Raw genomic sequence first — 19,553 nt, 5'->3', positions numbered from 1 at the left:
TCTCTTTCACCGGTTATATATACTTGACGGTTGTCTGTACAGTGTAGGACGGATCACTTCCCTAATGAAGCCTATATATATTTTTTGTTTCTTGGGTTGGTTGTGAGCTGGAGGGCTCAGGCCAAGATGTCTATAAAATAGGGCTGAACGATTTGGGGAAATAATCTAATTGCGATTATTTTGATCATATTGCGATTGTGATTTAATGTGCGATTTTTATAATTTATTAAGTTCCTTATGTTGTGTATTGTTCACAAAAAAATAAATCATTCTTAAGTATGACCAACACAACATTGGAAGCAGTCAACATAAAAACTGCTCTTTCCTTTAGGCCAGGCCGATGTTTTGTGATAAATTTATACTATAAACTTGTCTTCTTTATTTAACTATTGAATAAAAATAAATTAATCCTACCGATTCCCAGTCAGTAACAAATCACAATTTTTTTTTTTTATCACAGCCTTTGCATAACGCGTTCCATTACATCGCAATCTCGATTGAATTCGATTAATCGTTCAGCCCTACTATAAGACGTTCCACCGTAGCATCGTCTTTGGTGGTCCAACAGACCCCCTCCTCTCATCAAGCGCTGCGAGAGATCCTGACTACCTTGTGACCGTGTCATCTCCCCTCAGTGACCCCACCGCAATCTGGAGAGCGGGGATCATCTGTGGAGGGAATGACCCAGGGCAGCGTCCATCAGCCTGGGATTGAGAGAGGCTAAAGACAGGGCCGAGGTAACCAGCTGGGGTATGAGTTATCGGGGGATCTACCTCTCCTCTCCTAACCCCCCCACCCCCAACTGCAAAGCTTCACGTGATTGGCAGTTTGTCGATGGTCGAGCTAGGATCTGAGTAATTAACGATGTGGGAAGACGGTTGGCGAAAATAGTAGAATAGTTTATGAAATTAACTCTTGATTTGTTCAACGACCGAACATCTTTGTTTGCTAATGAATGTTACGGTGCACGGTGACATTGACTATAATGCCGGCTGGGTGGACTAATTAGTCGTATAAAGCTTCCCTCGGAGCGCCACTTGTGTCCATAAAGTCGCGGGCCTGTTACGTTAACGAGCGACATCATCTACTTCCTGCCCACCAAAGAGATGACAGACTGCTCGCCCCATCTCCTCCTCCTCCCGATATAGCAGTTACCATACTGCCCAGGCAACCCCCTCTTGAACCATCACCTCCACCTCCTCCTCCTAATATAGCCGTGGCGAGCCTTCTCCTCCCCCACCCCCCCTACGTCTCCTCCTGACCCATCACCTCCTCCTCCTTCTAATAGAACAATGCCAGCCTGCTAATGCGGCTCGCGTTGACGCGCGATAGACGGGGCGAAAAAAAAGAAAGATAAGACCCAGAGAAAATGTCAACGTCTAATTGCCAGCGTCGGGTTTTAGCAACACGGCGGAAAAGGTCAAACTTTGAAATTGGTTTATCTCGTAGCACGGCGATTACAGAGGAGAGGAGAAACAGGCCCGGCCAATGACACCAGGGTTTACTGGGGTTGGGGGGGGCGAGGACAAACAACATATTAAATTCGTATCAATATACCCGTCTCTGGCGAAATACAATAATATCCGTGCGACCGTGACTGCGTTTCTCTCTTACCCCCCCCCCCCTTGCTCTTCTTCAAATCAATTTAAACAAAATGCATAATGAATGAGGGGAGGATGAAGGAGGAGAGGCGGCGGTTGTGCTTGGCTAAGCAGCTGAGGTGCAGCCGGCTGAACACAACGCAGCGAGGATAGTGACGAAGCACTGGCTCGCAGACCACGCTGGCTGGCTGGCTGCCAGATCACATGAAGGGAATCACAAGGTGCGGACACCTCTGCAAAATGCAATTCCATTCATTTGTGTAACACACAAAGTATCCATACACGAGTATTATATTGATCAAGTTATAATCATTACGGTTCTAAATTGTACTTTACTGTATGATGTCACGTGGTATAGTGTTTTGTGTAGCGCCTTAAGACACTAATGAAAACTAAAGATAATGCCAGAGGCATAGGCTCTCTCTCACCCACCTCGTACTCTCGGACCACCCTCATGCCACGGCCCCCCCCACCGTAGGCTGCTTTGAAGATGATGGGGAAGCCGTAGGTCTGGGCGAAGGCCTTGGCGTCCTGCAGACAGGTGAGGGGGGCGTCAGTACCCGGGACCACCGGCACACCTGGAGGGAACAGGGAGGTGGGGTGGGTGGGTAGAGAGAGAGAGAGAGAGAGGAGAGAGAGAGAGGGAGGGAGGAGAGGGTAAAGTGGTAGAGGGATGAGCAAGGTGGAGGCAGAGAGAGAGAGAGAGAGGAGAGAGAGAGAGAGGGAGGGAGGAGAGGGTAAAGTGGTAGAGGGATGAGCAAGGTGGAGGCAGAGAGAGAGGGAGGGGGGGGGGGGGGAGAGAGCAAGGGGGAGGGACACAGAGAGAGAGAGAGAGAGAGACACAGAGAGAGAGGGGGGAAAAGAGAGAGAGCAAGGGGGAGGGACAGAGAGACACAGAGAGAGAGAGAGACACAGACAGAGAGACACAGAGAGAGAGAGAGACAGAGACAGAGACAGAGACAGAGACACAGACACAGACACAGACACAGACAGAGACAGAGAGAGAGAGAGAGAGAGAGAGACAGAGACAGAGACAGAGACAGAGACAGAGACAGAGACAAAGAGGGGGGGAGACAGAGAGGGAGGGGGGGAGACAGAGAGGGAGGGGGGAGACAGAGAGGGAGGGGGTGAGACAGAGAGAGGGTGGGAGAGGGAGAAAGCAAGGGGGAGAGACAGAGAGCAAGGGGGGGAGACAGAGAGAGGGTGGAGAAATAGAGGGAGTCAAAAGCACAGGAGAGAGGGGGAGAGGGTGGATGAAAGATGGGGGAAAAGAGTGTGGCATATCCAAGCATCAGCACATTTACAAACAAAAAGGTGAATTTTAAGGTTAGGGGGAAACCAAAAATAAACCAAGCAACCAAACAAACACAAAGCAACCAGATAACAAGGAGAGGGCAGACAACAAACACATCAGAGTGTTTTAAGGGGAGAGTGGGGGGGGGTCGAGGGACGGAGAGTTCTGCAAACAGCCAGGGGGACAAAGAAGACTGAAACAGTGTGTTGGTACAAGACCCAGTCAAAAGGAATACGAGATGTGGGTTTGTTTGATTTGAGTTAAACTACAGCTGGGTTCCCTGTTTGACGGTAAACCTGTGTTTGTGGAAGCCCTGAGGAAAACAGAGTTGGGAAGAAGGCGCTTTACCGACGCTATGTAAAGTGCTCGGAGGCCCCCCTTGTAAAGAAATATCTAAAAAAGATATGAATTATTATTACGACTACTACTACCCCGAAGTGAGACGTGGCGCTCCAGCAGTTTCAGTAATAAATGGTGCAGCAAAACTAAAATGGCCTATATTGATATCCATACTGAACATAATGTAAATGCCAATACGGCATTAATAAAGTTGCACTAAAAATGTATAAGAAAAGATAATACAACCAGAACGTATTTAGAATAGTAATAGTCATGTTTGACTTTAGTCCTTCAAACAAAGACCAATGCCTTCATGCAGGCTACAGGACAGGGCAGACGGACCGGTACGTGGGCAGGTCTGAATCGAACCCGGGCCGCCACAAGGTGTATTGCTTATGTGGTTAGCCCTCCCCCAGGTTTCTGCAGAGGAAACACTGGCCCGGGTTCAACTATTGACCACAATCAGGGTAATCTCCCGGCTATAAAAGGCAGTTTGTTTGTGTGGTCTTTTAGCTATCCTTGTAGTCCTGGGATCAGTGGCAGTGTTGGGATTTGATCGGGTCAATAGTAGACGATCGTCCTCCGCCCCTACCACACACCCCCCCCAAACCCCTCCTCCATAAGGGTTCACCCCCATACCTAAAGGTTGCTTTCTATCAACAACTGCGTGATCTTTATTAAATCTAGCGCTCCGATCCATCTCTGGGATTCCGCCATTTGTACTTTTCCCCCCGATTTGTATTATTCTTTTTAGTTCAATTCATTAAAATATGATAAAACTAGATGTGCTTTATTAATCGCAGACGGGGAATGAGTTGCGTCGTTTATCCGAAAGCTTTTCATTAATCACCATAAATCATTCGTGGCGTCGATTCCCTTGCAGAGCCCTTTGTGTTGCGCTTGTTATTGCACGAAAGGCTTTGGAGAATGAGGCTGGTATTGATGGTGCGTGAGCGAAGGCTTTAGAGAATGAGGCTGGTATTGATGGTGCGTGAGCGAAGGCTTTGGAGAATGAGGCTGGTATTGATGGTGCGTGAGCGAAGGCTTTGGAGAATGAGGCTGGTATTGATGGTGCGTGAGCGAAGGCTTTGGAGAATGAGGCTGGTATTGATGGTGCGTGAGCGAAGGCTTTGGAGAATGAGGCTGGTATTGATGGTGCGTGAGCGAAGGCTTTGGAGAATGAGGCTGGTATTGATGGTGCGTGAGCGAAGGCTTTGGAGAATGAGGCTGGTATTGATGGTGCGTGAGCGAAGGCTTTGGAGAATGAGGCTGGTATTGATGGTGCGTGAGCGAAGGCTTTGGAGAATGAGGCTGGTATTGATGGTACCTGCACGGATGGCCAGGGAGCGCGCCTCCACCTTGTCCCCCATCATGCGCACCGTTTCCGGGGACGGCCCCACGAACATCACCCCCGCGTCGGCACACGCCTGGGCGAAGTCCGACCGCTCCGACAGGAAGCCGTAGCCGGGGTGGATGGCGTCCACGTTGTTTTCCTTTTGGGGGGGGGGGGGAGACACAGAGACAATGTTTAGAGAGAGAGAAACAAAAAGGTTGGTTGGAGAGAATGGGCGAGAGGAAGAACAAGAGAGGACTAGGGAGACAGAGAAAAAGAACAAGGGACAGAAAAAGAGCGACAAAAGTATTTATCCATCTATCCATCCATCACGAGCAAAGGAGCTCTAAGGGATAGGCAACATGGTAAATATGTCGACTGCGACATCCAATGAACTAAGCCCACCTCAAGCCCCACCGACACACACAAACATACTTAAGCCCATCAACTCAACCTGGCAGCCATTAATCAATGTGTAGCATGACTATCGATTTAAGACTAAGACACACACACACACACACACACACACACACACACACACACACACACACACGGGGAGGCCCTCATTGTCTAAAGTGTGTCTGTGTGCGTGCATGCATGGGAGTTCATGGGACAGGGCGTCGATGAATTGAGTCACTCGAGTCAGTAACATTTTCCCACCCATTTCACCCGAGGTCTACAAAGCGATGACGCTCGCCTCCATCTCGCCAGAAATGCGCCATGGGTCGTGTTGCTGCCATGCAAGTGTATGCGTGCAAAATAACTTGGCAACACTCAACGGGGAGAGATAGAACAAATAAAAAGGCAAGTCACTTGCTCCCCCCCCCCCCAGGGACACTGAAGAGTTAAGAGAGTGCGCTTCAAAGAAATTTCCCTGCCCAGAATCTTTTCATCGGCTAAAAGTTGCATGTGTGGTACTAGATGTGCGGGTGTGTGGGTGCGTGTTTTTGCCAAGCCACACAGAGAAGTCTCCTATCTGACAAAGAGCTCTTGGATCAAACACAAAAGAAGTCAATTTTATGGTGTGAAAGTTAGGACAAAGTAATGCCAGATAACACCCACGTGAAAAAACTGACACACACAAAAACAGGCATGCATTAGCCGGACAGATAGAGCCATCTCTGGACCAGCGTGTGTGCCATCTGGTTTTGGAGGCGTGGAGGATATAATTATGGGCTGTCCCGTTGTTAAGGGAACGGTTACTGGCAGACCAGACCCCTGAGACAGCGTAACACACAGTGATGCACGCACACATTCGCACGTCTGGCACGGAAGAGCCAGGTGGTCAGAGAGTGACAGAAAAGTGAAAAAAATGAGTCGGACAGCAGGCTAAGGCTGACACACACACACACACACACACACACACACACACACACACACACACACACACACACACACACACACACACACACACACACACACACACACACACACACACACACACACACACACACACACACACACACACACACACACACACACACACACACACACACACGAGGGAGGGAGGGAGGGAGGGAGGGAGGGAAGGGCAGTTAGGAGGAAGAGGGTGAGGAAGAGAGGATGGATGGAGGGGAGGGAGTGGTGAGAGGAAAGGTGGGAGGGATGAAGGGCAGTGGGGAAGAGGAGAGAGGAGAGAGACAGGGAGAAGATTGGGTATGACAGAGGACCGCAGTAGCAGTGAGGAGCAGAACTAAATCTATATCATTGATTACTGGTCTAGCTGGACAGCAAGAGATTGAGGGGGGGGAGGGAGATGGAGACGGGAGGCTGGATGACAGACAAGTACATGAGAAGAGGAGAGACAAAGGTGTGGAGATGAACGATAGCCAGGTAGTAAGCCATCGACTGTTCAAATAAAAGAGTAAATGGGAATTATTATACGGATGAGTTTATTTTATTTATTTAAACTCATTGAGGGAAAAGCCCTCCTTTGCAATGATGTCGAGTGAAATACCAATGTATGATTTTAGCAGAGGAGAATTTTATGGAGGAACATGAACATGAAGGAGACCAGATCAGATATTTGAATTATTAAACAAAATTGCATTTCCAACTGTTTAAGTGTGATAATATAATAGACGAACTTGAGTTCTCTGATCCATCATATCTTATTTATGAAAAAAAACATGTCCCAGGAATTATCAATGCTATGCGTCCAAAATCCTGCTTTGATACAATACAATACGAGATGAAGGCAGATGGAATAATTGTATTGTGGTGTCCTTTCATCAAGGTTGCAAACAACTGCGTCGTGCCAAGAAGGACGTATCCAATTGTATTTTCTAAAAGGCTTTTGATTGCCAATGTGTCAGGAAGATGGAGAGGAGGAAAATGGCCAAGGAAAGCTTTGTGGTGATGTCCAGCCGGCCATCAAACAGCCTTGATCTAGTGGGCTGGGGCTGCCTTTTTAAAGTATGGGGTCCCTTATCGACCGGCCGGTTGTTTGTCAAGGTGGTTTGCTTCTTGAAGGGGAGGGGGGGGGAGGGCGGGGGGCGGCTCACCTTGGCAACTTTGATGATGTCAGCGATGTCCAGGTAGGCGGCGACCGGAGGGAGACCCTTTCCAATCAGGTAGGCTTCATCTGCCTTCTGCCTGTGGTGAACCACAACCACAAACACAGGACGTTTAGAACAAAAAACAACATCCTAATATCCTCTAATACAGGCCGTCTTTAATAGATAAAGGGAGGGACACACTGGGCCAGTCCATTAACTCCAAGGGACAGGATAATATCGAGGCTAAGGGGAAAGGATCTGGTTTAAACCTTGATATCTGATTTTTTGTGGATAACTGCAGAGGAGAGGTTGGTGGCCATTTTCGGCACACCAACGCCCCAAAGGCCTTCTGCTGCTGTTGATGCGCTTTAATTTTGAAAGAGGACCGGGAGGGAAGTGGCTTCCTCTCCCAGCCACCATGTAGCTCTGATGAAAGACAGGAAACGAGACGATGAGGAGGGGAGGACAGACCGTATCTGTGGGACTCAGAGTGCCTGCAAAGTGCTTTTAAATGTCAGAACACTTTTCCGTTTTCCTCCTCCCTTTAAAAACAAAATTAGAAACTGGTATTGTGTGTGTGTGTGTGTGTGTGTGTGTGTGTGTGTGTGTGTGTGTGTGTGTGTGTGTGTGTGTGTGTGTGTGTGTGTGTGTGTGTGTGTGTGTGTGTGTGTGTGTGTGTGTGTGTGTGTGTGTGTGTGTGTGTGTGTGTGTGTGTGTGTGTGTGTGTGTGTGTGTGTGTGTGTGTGTGTGTGTGTGTGACGCAGCTGCCACTTGTATACAGAAAAACATTTTTTGCCTCCCTACTCGAATGCCGTTAGAGGCAAACATAGTCCCGCTCCCCACCCGTCTTTCTTGAATACCGTCAGTAAAGTGAACACTTTAAATTGTATAAAAATGCATTTTCAGCACCTCATACATCATATTTTCTTCTATACCTAGACCTCTGATGCTTTAGCAGTTTTTTTCCTTCTTTACCAGTGTTGTGTGTTGAGTCATATCTAGATGACCCTGGCCTTGTCATAAAATGTTAAAAATACAGGATACCAATTTCAGACTGCATCTGATAACAAAACACTTTGATTATGACAAACTGCCCACTCTCTCCAACAAGGCCAAACTGGTTTTGGATCCAGTTGAAACTGGGTGCCCACTTTCCCTGACACTGAAGCCAAACTTACACGGATTTCCCCTGTTAGCCATCGGGTGCGTACCTGTGCATCTGGCCGGTGTCCTGCTCTGAGTAAACGGCCACGGTTCGAATTCCCAGCTCTGTGCATGCTCTGAACACACGGATGGCAATCTCCCCTGCAGAGAAGAAACAACGCAATGGGACAATTAGGTAGTGTGTGTGTGTGTGTGTGTGTGTCACTTTTGACTTCATAATCATGTCCCATCGTGTCATAATTGAATGGATATTATAACCATTTGACTGCGACCCTGAACAGACTCGCACTATATGGGGTCTCATTAATATGGATGGCCTAATTACAACCTTTAGACTATTCAGGAAACTCTCTCGAGTCTCTCACCTTTCCAACATAATTTCCATTCACTGCACTGCACCATTCACTGATCCAATACAGAGGTGTTCCCCGCCTTTTTCTGTACAGCCAAAATAATCGAATAAATGACGCTTGGGACTCATATGGCACAGGTAACTAACAACTTCCACAATTGAATGAATAAATTAAAGACTTCATATTTAGAGTTATAATGAGAGTTGTGCATAACTTTTTGATTACCAAAATGAATTTGACACAAAATGTTTCCCTCTAATTGCCATGTTTCTGAGTGCCTTTTTTTGTCAGCATAAACTCTAAAGGAGCCCGACTTCCTTCTCGCTGAGCGTACACAGTCGGATTCTTGGCTGAATGCTCCCTCTCCACGCTGCGTGTAATAACATACCCTCTACTCAACAGCACCGGCTTATTGCAACTATTGATCCTTTTTAATTTCAACCAATAAAAAACACTGCAATATTCTAAGACAACACATGTGTGGTGGGTGGATGAACGCTCCGAAGAGAGAGTAGGAGAGCAAGGAAGAGGGGAGAAGGGGAGAGAGGGAGAGTGAAAGCGAGAGGAAAAAGTCGAGATGAAAGCCAGAGAAGGGAAGGGGAAAGGGAGAGATATAAAAAGAAAGCGCGAGTTGAAAAGGGAATGCAAGAGAGGGAACACATGCTGAAATAGATTTAAAAAAATGCAAGCCGTATAGAACACACACAGAGCTAGACACACACACACACACACTTAACTAAGTGATAAATTACAAAGGAGAGGAGGGCAAAGTATCAGTGAAGGGGAAAGAACGGGTTGAACTTAAACGACTGAGAAGGAGGAGGAGCAGCAGGAGGAGGAGGAGAGGGAGCGGGGAGGATAAAAGAGAGCCAATGAAGAATGAAAGAATTGGAAAAATGAAATTGCAAAAGGCACGAGGGAACAGAGGACACGTCAGCAGAGAGACGAGGGGCTGTGCAGGAGGAGAAGGAGGCGAGCGACCGAGCATAAAGAGAGGGCGAGATCAGGGAACGATAACAGGCAGAGCAGCAACAAACCGGGTGTACTGGAACAGAACCCAGATGATGGACCATGACGCGTGTGCACACACAACACACACACACACACCACACTTTGAGACGTGCAATGTTGTGTGGAAACAAAGTGGGAGACTGCATTACAGTCTGAGTCAGAAGGCAATTGCCAAGTGGAACAGTTAAGGATGCTTGCTTGCGTGCCAAATGCATGCACATATGTACACACCTATAGAAAAGTCGTCCTTACAACTTTAGGCACAGATTACTATAATTGGCCCAGGAGGGAGGAAGAACTGTTTCACAACTTTAAAGGGCAGGCATTACATGGGCCCAGGGATCGAACCCTGCACCGTCACATTTCCCCTCAACAGTTTACGGATATGGAGGGCCCCGAAATACTACCATAGCGGTATCCATAGCAACCAATCCCGAGGCTTTACCAACGGATTCTCATGATTGCCCCTCAACTTCAACCTACGAAAGTAAACCGAATGGAAGAGTGTCGGTAGGGGCGGTCTGAACACCTGCACTAGTAATACCTCTCCGGGGATTAGCTATAAACTACGATTACCGAGTGACGAAGCTACTCTCTGATCATATTTGATGAATTAACCTGTATGATTATTGATGGTTATATTATTACTTATTTATACCATTTAATGATATTGGTAAAATATTCCTAAATACTTGAAACCAACCTTAGAATTATATAATATAATACTGTATCCTCTGGAGGTAATCACTATATGGCAATAAAACAATTGACCAGAAATTGCACTTCAACAGAAAACCAATGGATGCATTGGTTTGTCGCTCAAGGGGGGCGGGTCTTACCTCTGTTGGCCACCATGACCTTTTTGATTGGTCGATACTCGCCACTCTTGGGGGAGGAGTGGGCAGACCGGGAGAACAGACACGCCCTCCGTACGGCCAGGAGGCCGAGGCCGCCGCGAACTGCACCGCTCCACAGCATGCTGGGGGAACAAGAAGTAAAATCAGCTATGAGCCTTACACAAGTCATCCAAAACAACATTAGTCCGTTGGGCCCTTTCATTGAGCCATGGACCAGAGCTCAACAAGACTACCCGCGTACCAATAGACGTGAAGTAACCGTTTCGACGTGATGTCATCTAGTTCAACCGTTTCCAAAACGGATGCCGTCTCCAGTTGCTTTTAACGAATTAACCGGCGAGCCCCCTTAATTAAGCCCCAACGGCCTCCCGTCGAGGGAGTTCAGTGGGCCAATGAGCAGCCGCTGTGCCTGGTCACAGCCAATCAGGGGTGGGTCAGGCTAATCAAAGCAAACGAGCTTCATTATGAGCCATGCTGAAAGCCGGTTGCTTCAACGTCAGCGTGACCGCACTTAAAAAAAACAACTCGACAAGAGCCAGTTTAAACATAGGCCTAATGGCGCCTGCCTCCATCTAATGGCTATTTGATCAAAATTAACTACACAGAGTGATTGTACAGAACAGGCAGTTCTTCAGTTTAATTGGGATTTCTTGGCCATCTACTAGACAGAAGGACCTTTCTGAATATGAAATAATTCACCATATTGGACTGCAGCAGACAGGCCCCTTAGCACTTTGTCTGCGTTAAAGAGTCCTAGTGTGGCTTACGCTTCTGCGTAAACATATATCCCACATATATATTTTTTTAGGAGTTAATGATTGCATTTGGGGGGGGGGGGGGGGGTCTGATGTCACACTGTTATGGAAGTAAGGTTTGAGGGAAAACGTGCCATTTCACACACTTATTAAGTGGTGTTCTCGGTGGGCACGAATTCTCCCCCTGGCTTGGAACTTAGATTTTTCTTGCTCAGCAGACGTAAAGCATGTATGCATACGTCATATAACTAACTGTCTAAAGCAAAGGGAAAGTCGATAAAGCATGACAGGGCCGTTGCACCAAATCCTGGGCCCCTGTACAAGAGGTACTGTTGGCCCCCCCCCCCCCCCCCCCCCCCCCGAATTCCCCAGGGGTAGAGAACAATTGTTGACGGGGGGGGGGGGGGGGGGGGTACGACTCCACACACTATGGGCTGGTGGATAATTATTATTATTATTATTTTTTATTTTTTTTACCCCTATAAACCTGGTTCCACCTCTACCTCTGGGCGCCAAGACTAAGCCCATTGTCCAAACTCAAGGTAAGAACCAACAGTCGCTTGGCTATTATTAAAACCACAAAAAAAACAACAAGAAAATGAACTCGCCAAACCAAAACATCATTTACGCCTGCTTTTCCCCTCAGCAGCCAAACTATACGGTTTGATGGCGGTAATCAACATTCGCTAACCCTCCCGTCGGTCCGTCATTTCCCTGAAATAAAGTACCCTCTTTACTCTGCAAACACTCCCCGACTGACAGCCCCCGTGTGAACGCAGCATGGCATTAGGCATCGGAGCGTACAGTCGGCCGTGTACGGAGACCAGAGCACTGATTCAACTCATCAACGAGATTGTAAGTACCTCGTTCACCCGGGGTGTCTGCTCGATTTACAGATTGGGGTCATTTAGGGATGTGCTTTAGAGGACTGCACTGCTTGCTTCCCACTGCCTGGGACTGGGAAATATTATTTTTACTCTACTCTGTTGACTGGCAGTGCTCTGCTGCCCCCCGGTGGTGAGAGCGAGGAGGCGCAGTGATGGGACCTTTTGAGCAGAGGTGACCTCTAATGATAAAGGCAAAATGAACACTTAGGTAAAAGGACAATGGTGTGGGGATGATACACCGGTTAATTGAACCGCTTCTGGTAAAACATAAACCACAAAAATATCGTAATGAAGTGTAAGTTCAGTTCAATTAATTAGGCTGTGAAGTGTCATATTTGAGGTCATGGAGAAGAGCCTCAAAAATGTCTATTCTGCTACCACCCCAGGAAAGATTTACATAAATTACATTTCGTTAGTCCACATGACTAAAGACATGTGGCATATCAATACAATACAGAATATTGGAAGAAATCTAAAACCACTTGTATCAATTTCACAGAATAATGGATATGGGTAGATGGCAAACCAGAGGAAAAGGACTTGGCTCCTTCTCGCTAGGAGTAAGAATAGCAGGCTTTACTATTCTGGGTGATATCATGACTGGTTGACTTTTACAACGCGTGAGTCACGAGTCAGTGAATGACTGCGGCTGGATGGTTGCCTGGTGTGACTCTAGGAGGGGCCTGGCCCCGTATCGCTGGACACGGGACAGATAGCGTTTCACACCGTCTGTAACCGATAGGGAGTGAAGGGAAGATGCAGAAAGGCAGACAAGCCTGTCTGACCTGGATAAGACTCGATAAGATGTTTTGGACGTAGCTTTATCCGTTTTCTGCTTCCATCTTATCTATCTATCCATCTTCCTATATCGTTTATGGGACGGCAACAGGATTAGAGCCGTTTACTATACCATGAGAATCTTTCATTTGCAGCATAACCTTTACTCTTCGAATTTCCCGTCAGGGCACATAAAATATCCATCGTCTCTCGTTATTGTTTGGTTGATCTGTATCTCATTCCAATGCAGTCAGACTGATAACGTGTCCTGTAAGGCAGGATTTATCAACAGGTGAGTTAGGGCTAAAACTAACCATTGTTTCCATAGTCTATTCATCTATTATTTAAATTACCCATTTAGTCTTTAAATAAATAACGAATGCTTTAACAAGTGACTAGAGCAGAGTGATGTCTTAAATGTGCTTGTTTTAGCTGACAAGAAGCCAAGACAAACAACACTACTACTATTAATCATGAACCAAACATTTGTATTGCAGCGTAAACATGAAATGTAATTTGTAATTGAACAATTAAAGCTTAATCAATTATCAAAGTTAGATTGCATTAACTTCAATAAATAGACTCTGCATCCCTAATATGGGTCGAGACACCATCTAGGTATCACCCGATATGTCGGTTGGGGTCAAAGGGGATTCCTATAGATATTTGGTGGGTTTTTGATGAATGAATCAATCTTCTGTAGGTCTCTTTTATAAGCCAACCAACTCAAACTGCCTACTTGGAAGCGTTGAACAAGCTACTACTAACAAGCTGGTGCAGTGTGATGAGCAGGAGGGCGACCCTTCATGACATGGATATGAACGGCAGCTGCTGGTATAGTGAAAGCCATGTGTGGGGAAGCCGTTGGAGTCGGTTGACCTAATGTAAAAATGGGGGCAAGCCAAGGCCAAACTAGGTCGAGAACACAGCTGTAAGGGAACTGGAGAGGTTTAGCATGTCCAGCTAGCATGCCAAGTTGCCTTTGAGATTAGAAGAATAGCAAGGTAAAGTAGAGTAAATGCTGACTTGACATTTTTTGTTACTGTGCTTTTAAAGGGCCAGTCCTTCTGGAGTTCTACTCCATTGACAAAACAAGGCAAGCTAAACCTCATCAATGTCACACTTGAGTGGTGTTGCCAGTTAAGGTATTTTTCATCAATATTTGCTGATGCAGTCCCCTCATACAGAGTCTTTTCCATTCTATTGTTGTTTTATTGTTCCAGTGCTTTCACCATGTGATTTTACTCCTGAAGCAGTATTATCCTAGTGATTTGTCTCAATATGGTCTTTGTGCGATACTGTAAACCTCTTTAGAAACAGGCAGCGTGGATTAACCTTGAAAAAAACTAAATGGACCAAAAACAAACACTAGCAGCAGACTATGTGATAGCAGGTAATAAGATAGGGCTCTGTAGTGTACATTGTTCAAAGAATAGGTTTACTTTCTACCCTTTGCTGCTTTTCACCTCTACTGTACGTGCAAGAGCTCGTTCTCAGAGCAGAAAACTGTAGCACAGGAGGAGATGCGGCTTTAGTATGAGCCAAACTGCCAGAATCAAAAATGGCCGCACAGACCGATGGAATGCAAGGCATGTGGAGCCTGTTTCCAGTAGCTACTGACTTAATTAGATCAAGAAGCTTTTGGGGTTGTGCCCATGATGACTGCTGCTAATTATAAACATAACGTTATATTACTTCCCATATTCATGCTTAATTATTGAACATCCTTCTTTTTATACAAAAAGGAAAAGTTGACTAAATATTTGCTAGTCCTCTCCACATACCAAACCTGACTGATTGCAGCCAGAGTGCAAACCTAATGACATCAGCAATATTGATCAGGGTTGATATAAACTGGCCTCAGGAATGATGATTACGGTACAAAAAATAAAAGTCGGATACATCATTGATTGGCTGCCAGCTGGTCGTATCTATGACATATCTGGTCAGACGTTTTGCATCGCTTGATTTTAATAATTAATTTCAGGTTCAGTTTCTGACACACAACACACTCAAATCAGAAACACTGATTAGTTGAACAGGTTATATCTAATGTAGTGTATATTGTAGCAATAGCCAATATCTTAGCAAAGGTAGCTGGGTAGTTTGCATACATGCTACTAGGGGTTGAGGTCTACATAGTCTGCCTTCTTCATAAAAAAGGCACCTACCTAACGGACTGGAATTTTACCCGTGGTAGAACGCATTAAACACTTACAAAAGTAAGTTGTACCAGTTTTAACTCAGATACATCAGTCTGTCGCACATAGGAAGTGAAGGTCACTTCACAGCTAGTCTCATGGGCCGACATAGCCTCTGCTGTTGCTGTGGCAATGAAGCCCAGTTCCTGCCAGGCTAGATATATGGCAGACACAGCCTTTCTGGTACCAGAACTTTGGGCCTTAAATAGAAAAGTATACGCTTTTAAATAAATGAATAAACTGGTAAGACAGACAGGTACATTCGTCAGACGAAGTAGAAATGAATGAAGGCAGTTTGACAGAAATTTTAAAAGTTCTGAAAAAACTCTTGAGATATTGTATTATTAGTGACCAAGCGTGCAAACATGGCATGTGGAAACATTTCTTATATTATCGTGAACACTAATCTATGTATTTGCCTGTCTCCCCAAAACACTAGGTGAACAGTCTTTTCTTGATGCTGAGGTGCCTGAATGTATACTCATCTTCATGACGAAGGGATTATGGCAGCGAAGTGTTTGCGTGGAGCTCTAACTGGGCAGTGGTTGACCAAGAGAGGGTTAAGCCTCCTGGACACTTGTAGTATAACACCACGGTGTGTGTGTGTGTGTGTGTGTGTGTGTGAATGCGGATGTATGATGCTAGATCTGGAGTTACCAAGTTACCGTCTCAAAGGGCTTAGCAGGCCATACATTTATGACACATACAAGCAAACATTTTCAATCATCTAGTTGATTAACTAAATATAAATAGTCTCTATGGTGATGGGATGCTGTCTGATTAACCGTCAGGGGAGTCCAGGCAACCAGTCATAGTCACCACAATATGCTAGACATCGAGGCCGTTCATTCTAACTGCATCCACAAGAGGGTTTGTCTTCCAGAATATACCAATAATATAATGCCAACTTGTGTGTGGGGGATATGCAAAGCTCCGTCGGAGCAGTGATATATTTTAATGTCCGCGACCGAGTAAGGGGTTAAGTGTCTTAGTATAGCCTCAGGTGAACTGTGCATTTCATACACAATTTTGTTCACTTTAATCGCTCATCAAACAATGAGGTACTAAAGAAAAAAGTGTCACAAAGTTGCCATGGAGATAACACGCCCCCGTCCTTCATTGAACTTTCAGCACAAAATGCTTCCTTTTCTTTTTTTTGAATTCCAGCTGAAACAGTGGGTTCACTGGCTCTCTAAGAAAAGCCACTGTGTTAAATTTTTTTGCCACATGCAACTATTGACAATCCCGCACTCTCGGCCTCCAATGTTCCACACACACACACACCTCTTCTTCAGTAGCACTTACAGCAAGGACCTGCACACAATGCCACCGGCAACCAGAGGGACTGAACTCATGTGTACATAGAAGCATGCACTGCAAGTGTGTCTGCGCGCACACACACACACACACACACACACACACACACGAAGTCCGCATCAGGCTTATCTGCATGCCGTTGCGTTGTGAATTGCAGGGGTTTCATTCTGTTTAGCCATTAACTCAACAGGGGCCAAAGTGCTACTTTACGTTTACATATGTCCCAACATAAAAGGGCAGACTGACCTTTTTTTTTTTAACTACCCCTAAGTTTGGGCATGTTTGCATGAGAGAATATTTAAAGGTTTTATCGTAGTTCCTCCTCCTACTTAATTTAATTACCTGCTTTGAATGGCTGCTTTAACTTGCAGCATGAAATTCATCCCATCATAGAGGTGAATGACATAAACGCCATTTAAAAATAGACTCCAATAGAGGCTGTGAGATGATACTAACAAGGTGTACCTTTAAAATAGGGCTCGCCTCACTGAAGCAATTAAAAAACGGAATGAGTGAAAACTCAATGAGTTGAAAGTCCATCTACAGGGATCCTTAAACTGACTTTGAACAGTAAAGCACACTCAACCGACCCAACCCCCCCCCCTCCTGCCTGCCTGACCTCCACTGCAAACAACTGAAGAGCCAGTAGCTAAGGTGCCCCGAGTTCGCTGCAGCCAGTGGAAAACAAGGGAGCATTCAGCCACACTGCCTTCCTGCCCCTGGCACTGCTTCCACCTCAGAAGGCTGATGCCCCAACAGCCCATACTCCAGGTCACTATGTGATGTGACATCGTCACCCTTCCCTGTTTTCTACCCCAGTCCTGCTCTACACCCCTACTCGGGGGCAGCTGACCCTGTTCCTACCCCTGGGCACCCTTCCCCTTATTCCACCCCTGCTGAGCGGCGGCTGCTGCCCCAGGTCCTAGCCCGTCCCGCTCTCTACTTCTACTCGGCGGCTGCTGCATCATTTGCATGCCCCAAGCATGCAGATGATGCAACATGTGTGTGCAACATGTGTGTGAGCTTTCTTTTTTAGATTACGAATGGTTGTGGACTTTAGTTTCTAGCCGAATTCTTAATAAAAGTTTACCGTTTCTCACAAGTACCCCGTTACGGTTTCACTTTTGGACACACACACACACACACACACACACACACACACACACACACACACACACACACACACACACACACACACACACACACACACACACACACACACACACACACACACACACACACACACACACACACACTGTTAATTAAAGCAAAGCTTAAAATAGGTCTGTTTTGGAAAAGGACTCAAACGACAATATGCTTATTTTAAAAAGGGAGATGAATAAGGCCTTTAACTGACCGTTGCATCATTGAAACTATTACCTCATTCCAAATATAATCTGAACATTAGTGTGGATGTGTAAACACACTTTTGTTTCATTCTTTTCAAATAAACAAGGGCAGAAGGACAGGGATTCAGGGACATAACTTCTGGCCTTGAGGTTTAGTTCAACTCACTGGGGTAAAAGCGGAGTCGTCTATCTTGTCCCTTCTAGTAGCCTTTATGACTAGTGGGAGTCACACAAGTACACAAAATGACTCACTGCTCAACAGCAACAACCACAAGACATTAAATCCTCTTTCCCATAGCACAAACTCGCCTTATAGCATACATTAACGCATTGTATGCTCTGCTTGAAACAAGAAGCGATGGAAAAGATCCAGAATGGCTTACAAACTATTCGTTTTTAATATCAGGTGTTAAATTACCTCATAACCGAAACACCACTTTTAGAGCGGATGCATTAGATGAGTGTTATTCCACCAGTTGTACGCGTAGGTATGTGGTGGTTTAGACACATTTGCAAATATAGAAACAAATCTAGAAAATTGAAAATAAAAAACAAATATTGTCCAGTATATATAGTGTTATGGTTCGTCACCTTGTGCACTCCATAATACGTTTTCAATTGTAATGTTTCCCATTGATATTTGGTTTTAAGAAGAATCATTTCCCTCTGGCAGGGGCCTTCTTTCATTAATATTGGTGTAAAAGCATAGGGGGGGTTGTACCCCTCTATATTTAAAGTCTACTTATGAAGTCAACCAAGAAAGGTCTTGATGACAATTTTGTGGTACACCTAAGGTTGGGGACCCCTGCATTAGATGACTGCCCCTCTAGGTTGAACCGGAGCCAGTGCATGCTTAACCTCTGATAGGCTGATACGGTCACCGGGTCATTAAGCGGTGATGCTGAATTGAAGGGGTAGGGGAGGGGAAGCCACGCCCTATGATAAAGGACAACGCTTTGTTTAAAGATGGTGGGGTCAGTGGGTTCATTGCTCCTTAAAGACAAGACAATACATTATATCCCACCTCTCAAGTTGTGCACATTTACAATCGGCTTATTATGTATTATTTAATTTAGAACCCTTGGATTCAAGTTGTGATATGATGGAAAAAAAAAGGGAGCCACGTTTACTGTCAGCGACAGTTATGTCGACCAGGCCAATAGCAGTAGACTACTTGGATCGAGCAGCGTGGCACGTCGTAGTTGACGTGTTCTGCGTTTGATTTTCTCTGTCTTGGTGTCAGCACCCCTGTCAGCTGTGCAAACAAGAAGCCGGCATGCTTCCTGCGGCAGCGGGAGAATCCAGCTGTTCTTTGAAGCCATATGGGATGGAGCTGACCAGCCATCTTTAGACCGACTAGCCAAAGTCACTAGAAGGATAAGGTCCACTCTTAGACGCGAAAACAAACTTAACAAAAGTGATCAGGAAAATGGTGTCATATCTTACCTAGCAAACCACGATATGTGCATGACTTGGGTCCCATATTAAACCGCCATGCTAAATGGCTGTGGCTTGACTTTATCAAAACTGATCATTATGTTAACCATGTATACAAGATTAAAGTGTTGCTATGCAGGAAAGAAGCAGGTCAAAGTAGCCCATTAAATGCTGCAGCAGGTCGTTAAATGAACCAAAAACGCCTTTCGATAAGCCATGTCACAAGTTCCTACTACAATAAGTCTAGACCAGGTATGATTGCCCTTTCACATCGACACAGGAACTAAAAGGTGGTAATGTCAGGGCAGGAAGAGCTTCTGCATGCTCAGAGCTTTCGTCAACCGAGGAAACACGTGTTCACCAACACACTAGACGTCAAA

General features: G+C 45.7%; 1 protein-coding gene across 1 annotated transcript in view; it reads right to left on the bottom strand.

Annotated features, from left to right (window-relative positions):
* The window catches only part of LOC132475417 (pyruvate carboxylase, mitochondrial-like), a 257,477-nt gene that overhangs the window by 237,110 nt on the left and 814 nt on the right, over nt 1-19,553 (bottom strand). Inside the window, exons 2-6 of the mRNA XM_060076545.1 lie at nt 10,433-10,572; nt 8,277-8,370; nt 7,072-7,162; nt 4,562-4,727; nt 2,034-2,179 (exon numbers count right to left, since the gene is read on the bottom strand). Coding sequence (XP_059932528.1) covers nt 2,034-2,179; nt 4,562-4,727; nt 7,072-7,162; nt 8,277-8,370; nt 10,433-10,571 — 636 coding nt within the window. The 5' untranslated portion in view covers nt 10,572. The remainder of the gene's footprint in view (nt 1-2,033; nt 2,180-4,561; nt 4,728-7,071; nt 7,163-8,276; nt 8,371-10,432; nt 10,573-19,553) is intronic.

This window comes from Gadus macrocephalus, chromosome 17 (assembly GCF_031168955.1).
Source record: "Gadus macrocephalus chromosome 17, ASM3116895v1".
Lineage (NCBI taxonomy): Eukaryota > Metazoa > Chordata > Actinopteri > Gadiformes > Gadidae > Gadus > Gadus macrocephalus.
This window is presented reverse-complemented; position numbering and strand designations above follow the sequence as displayed.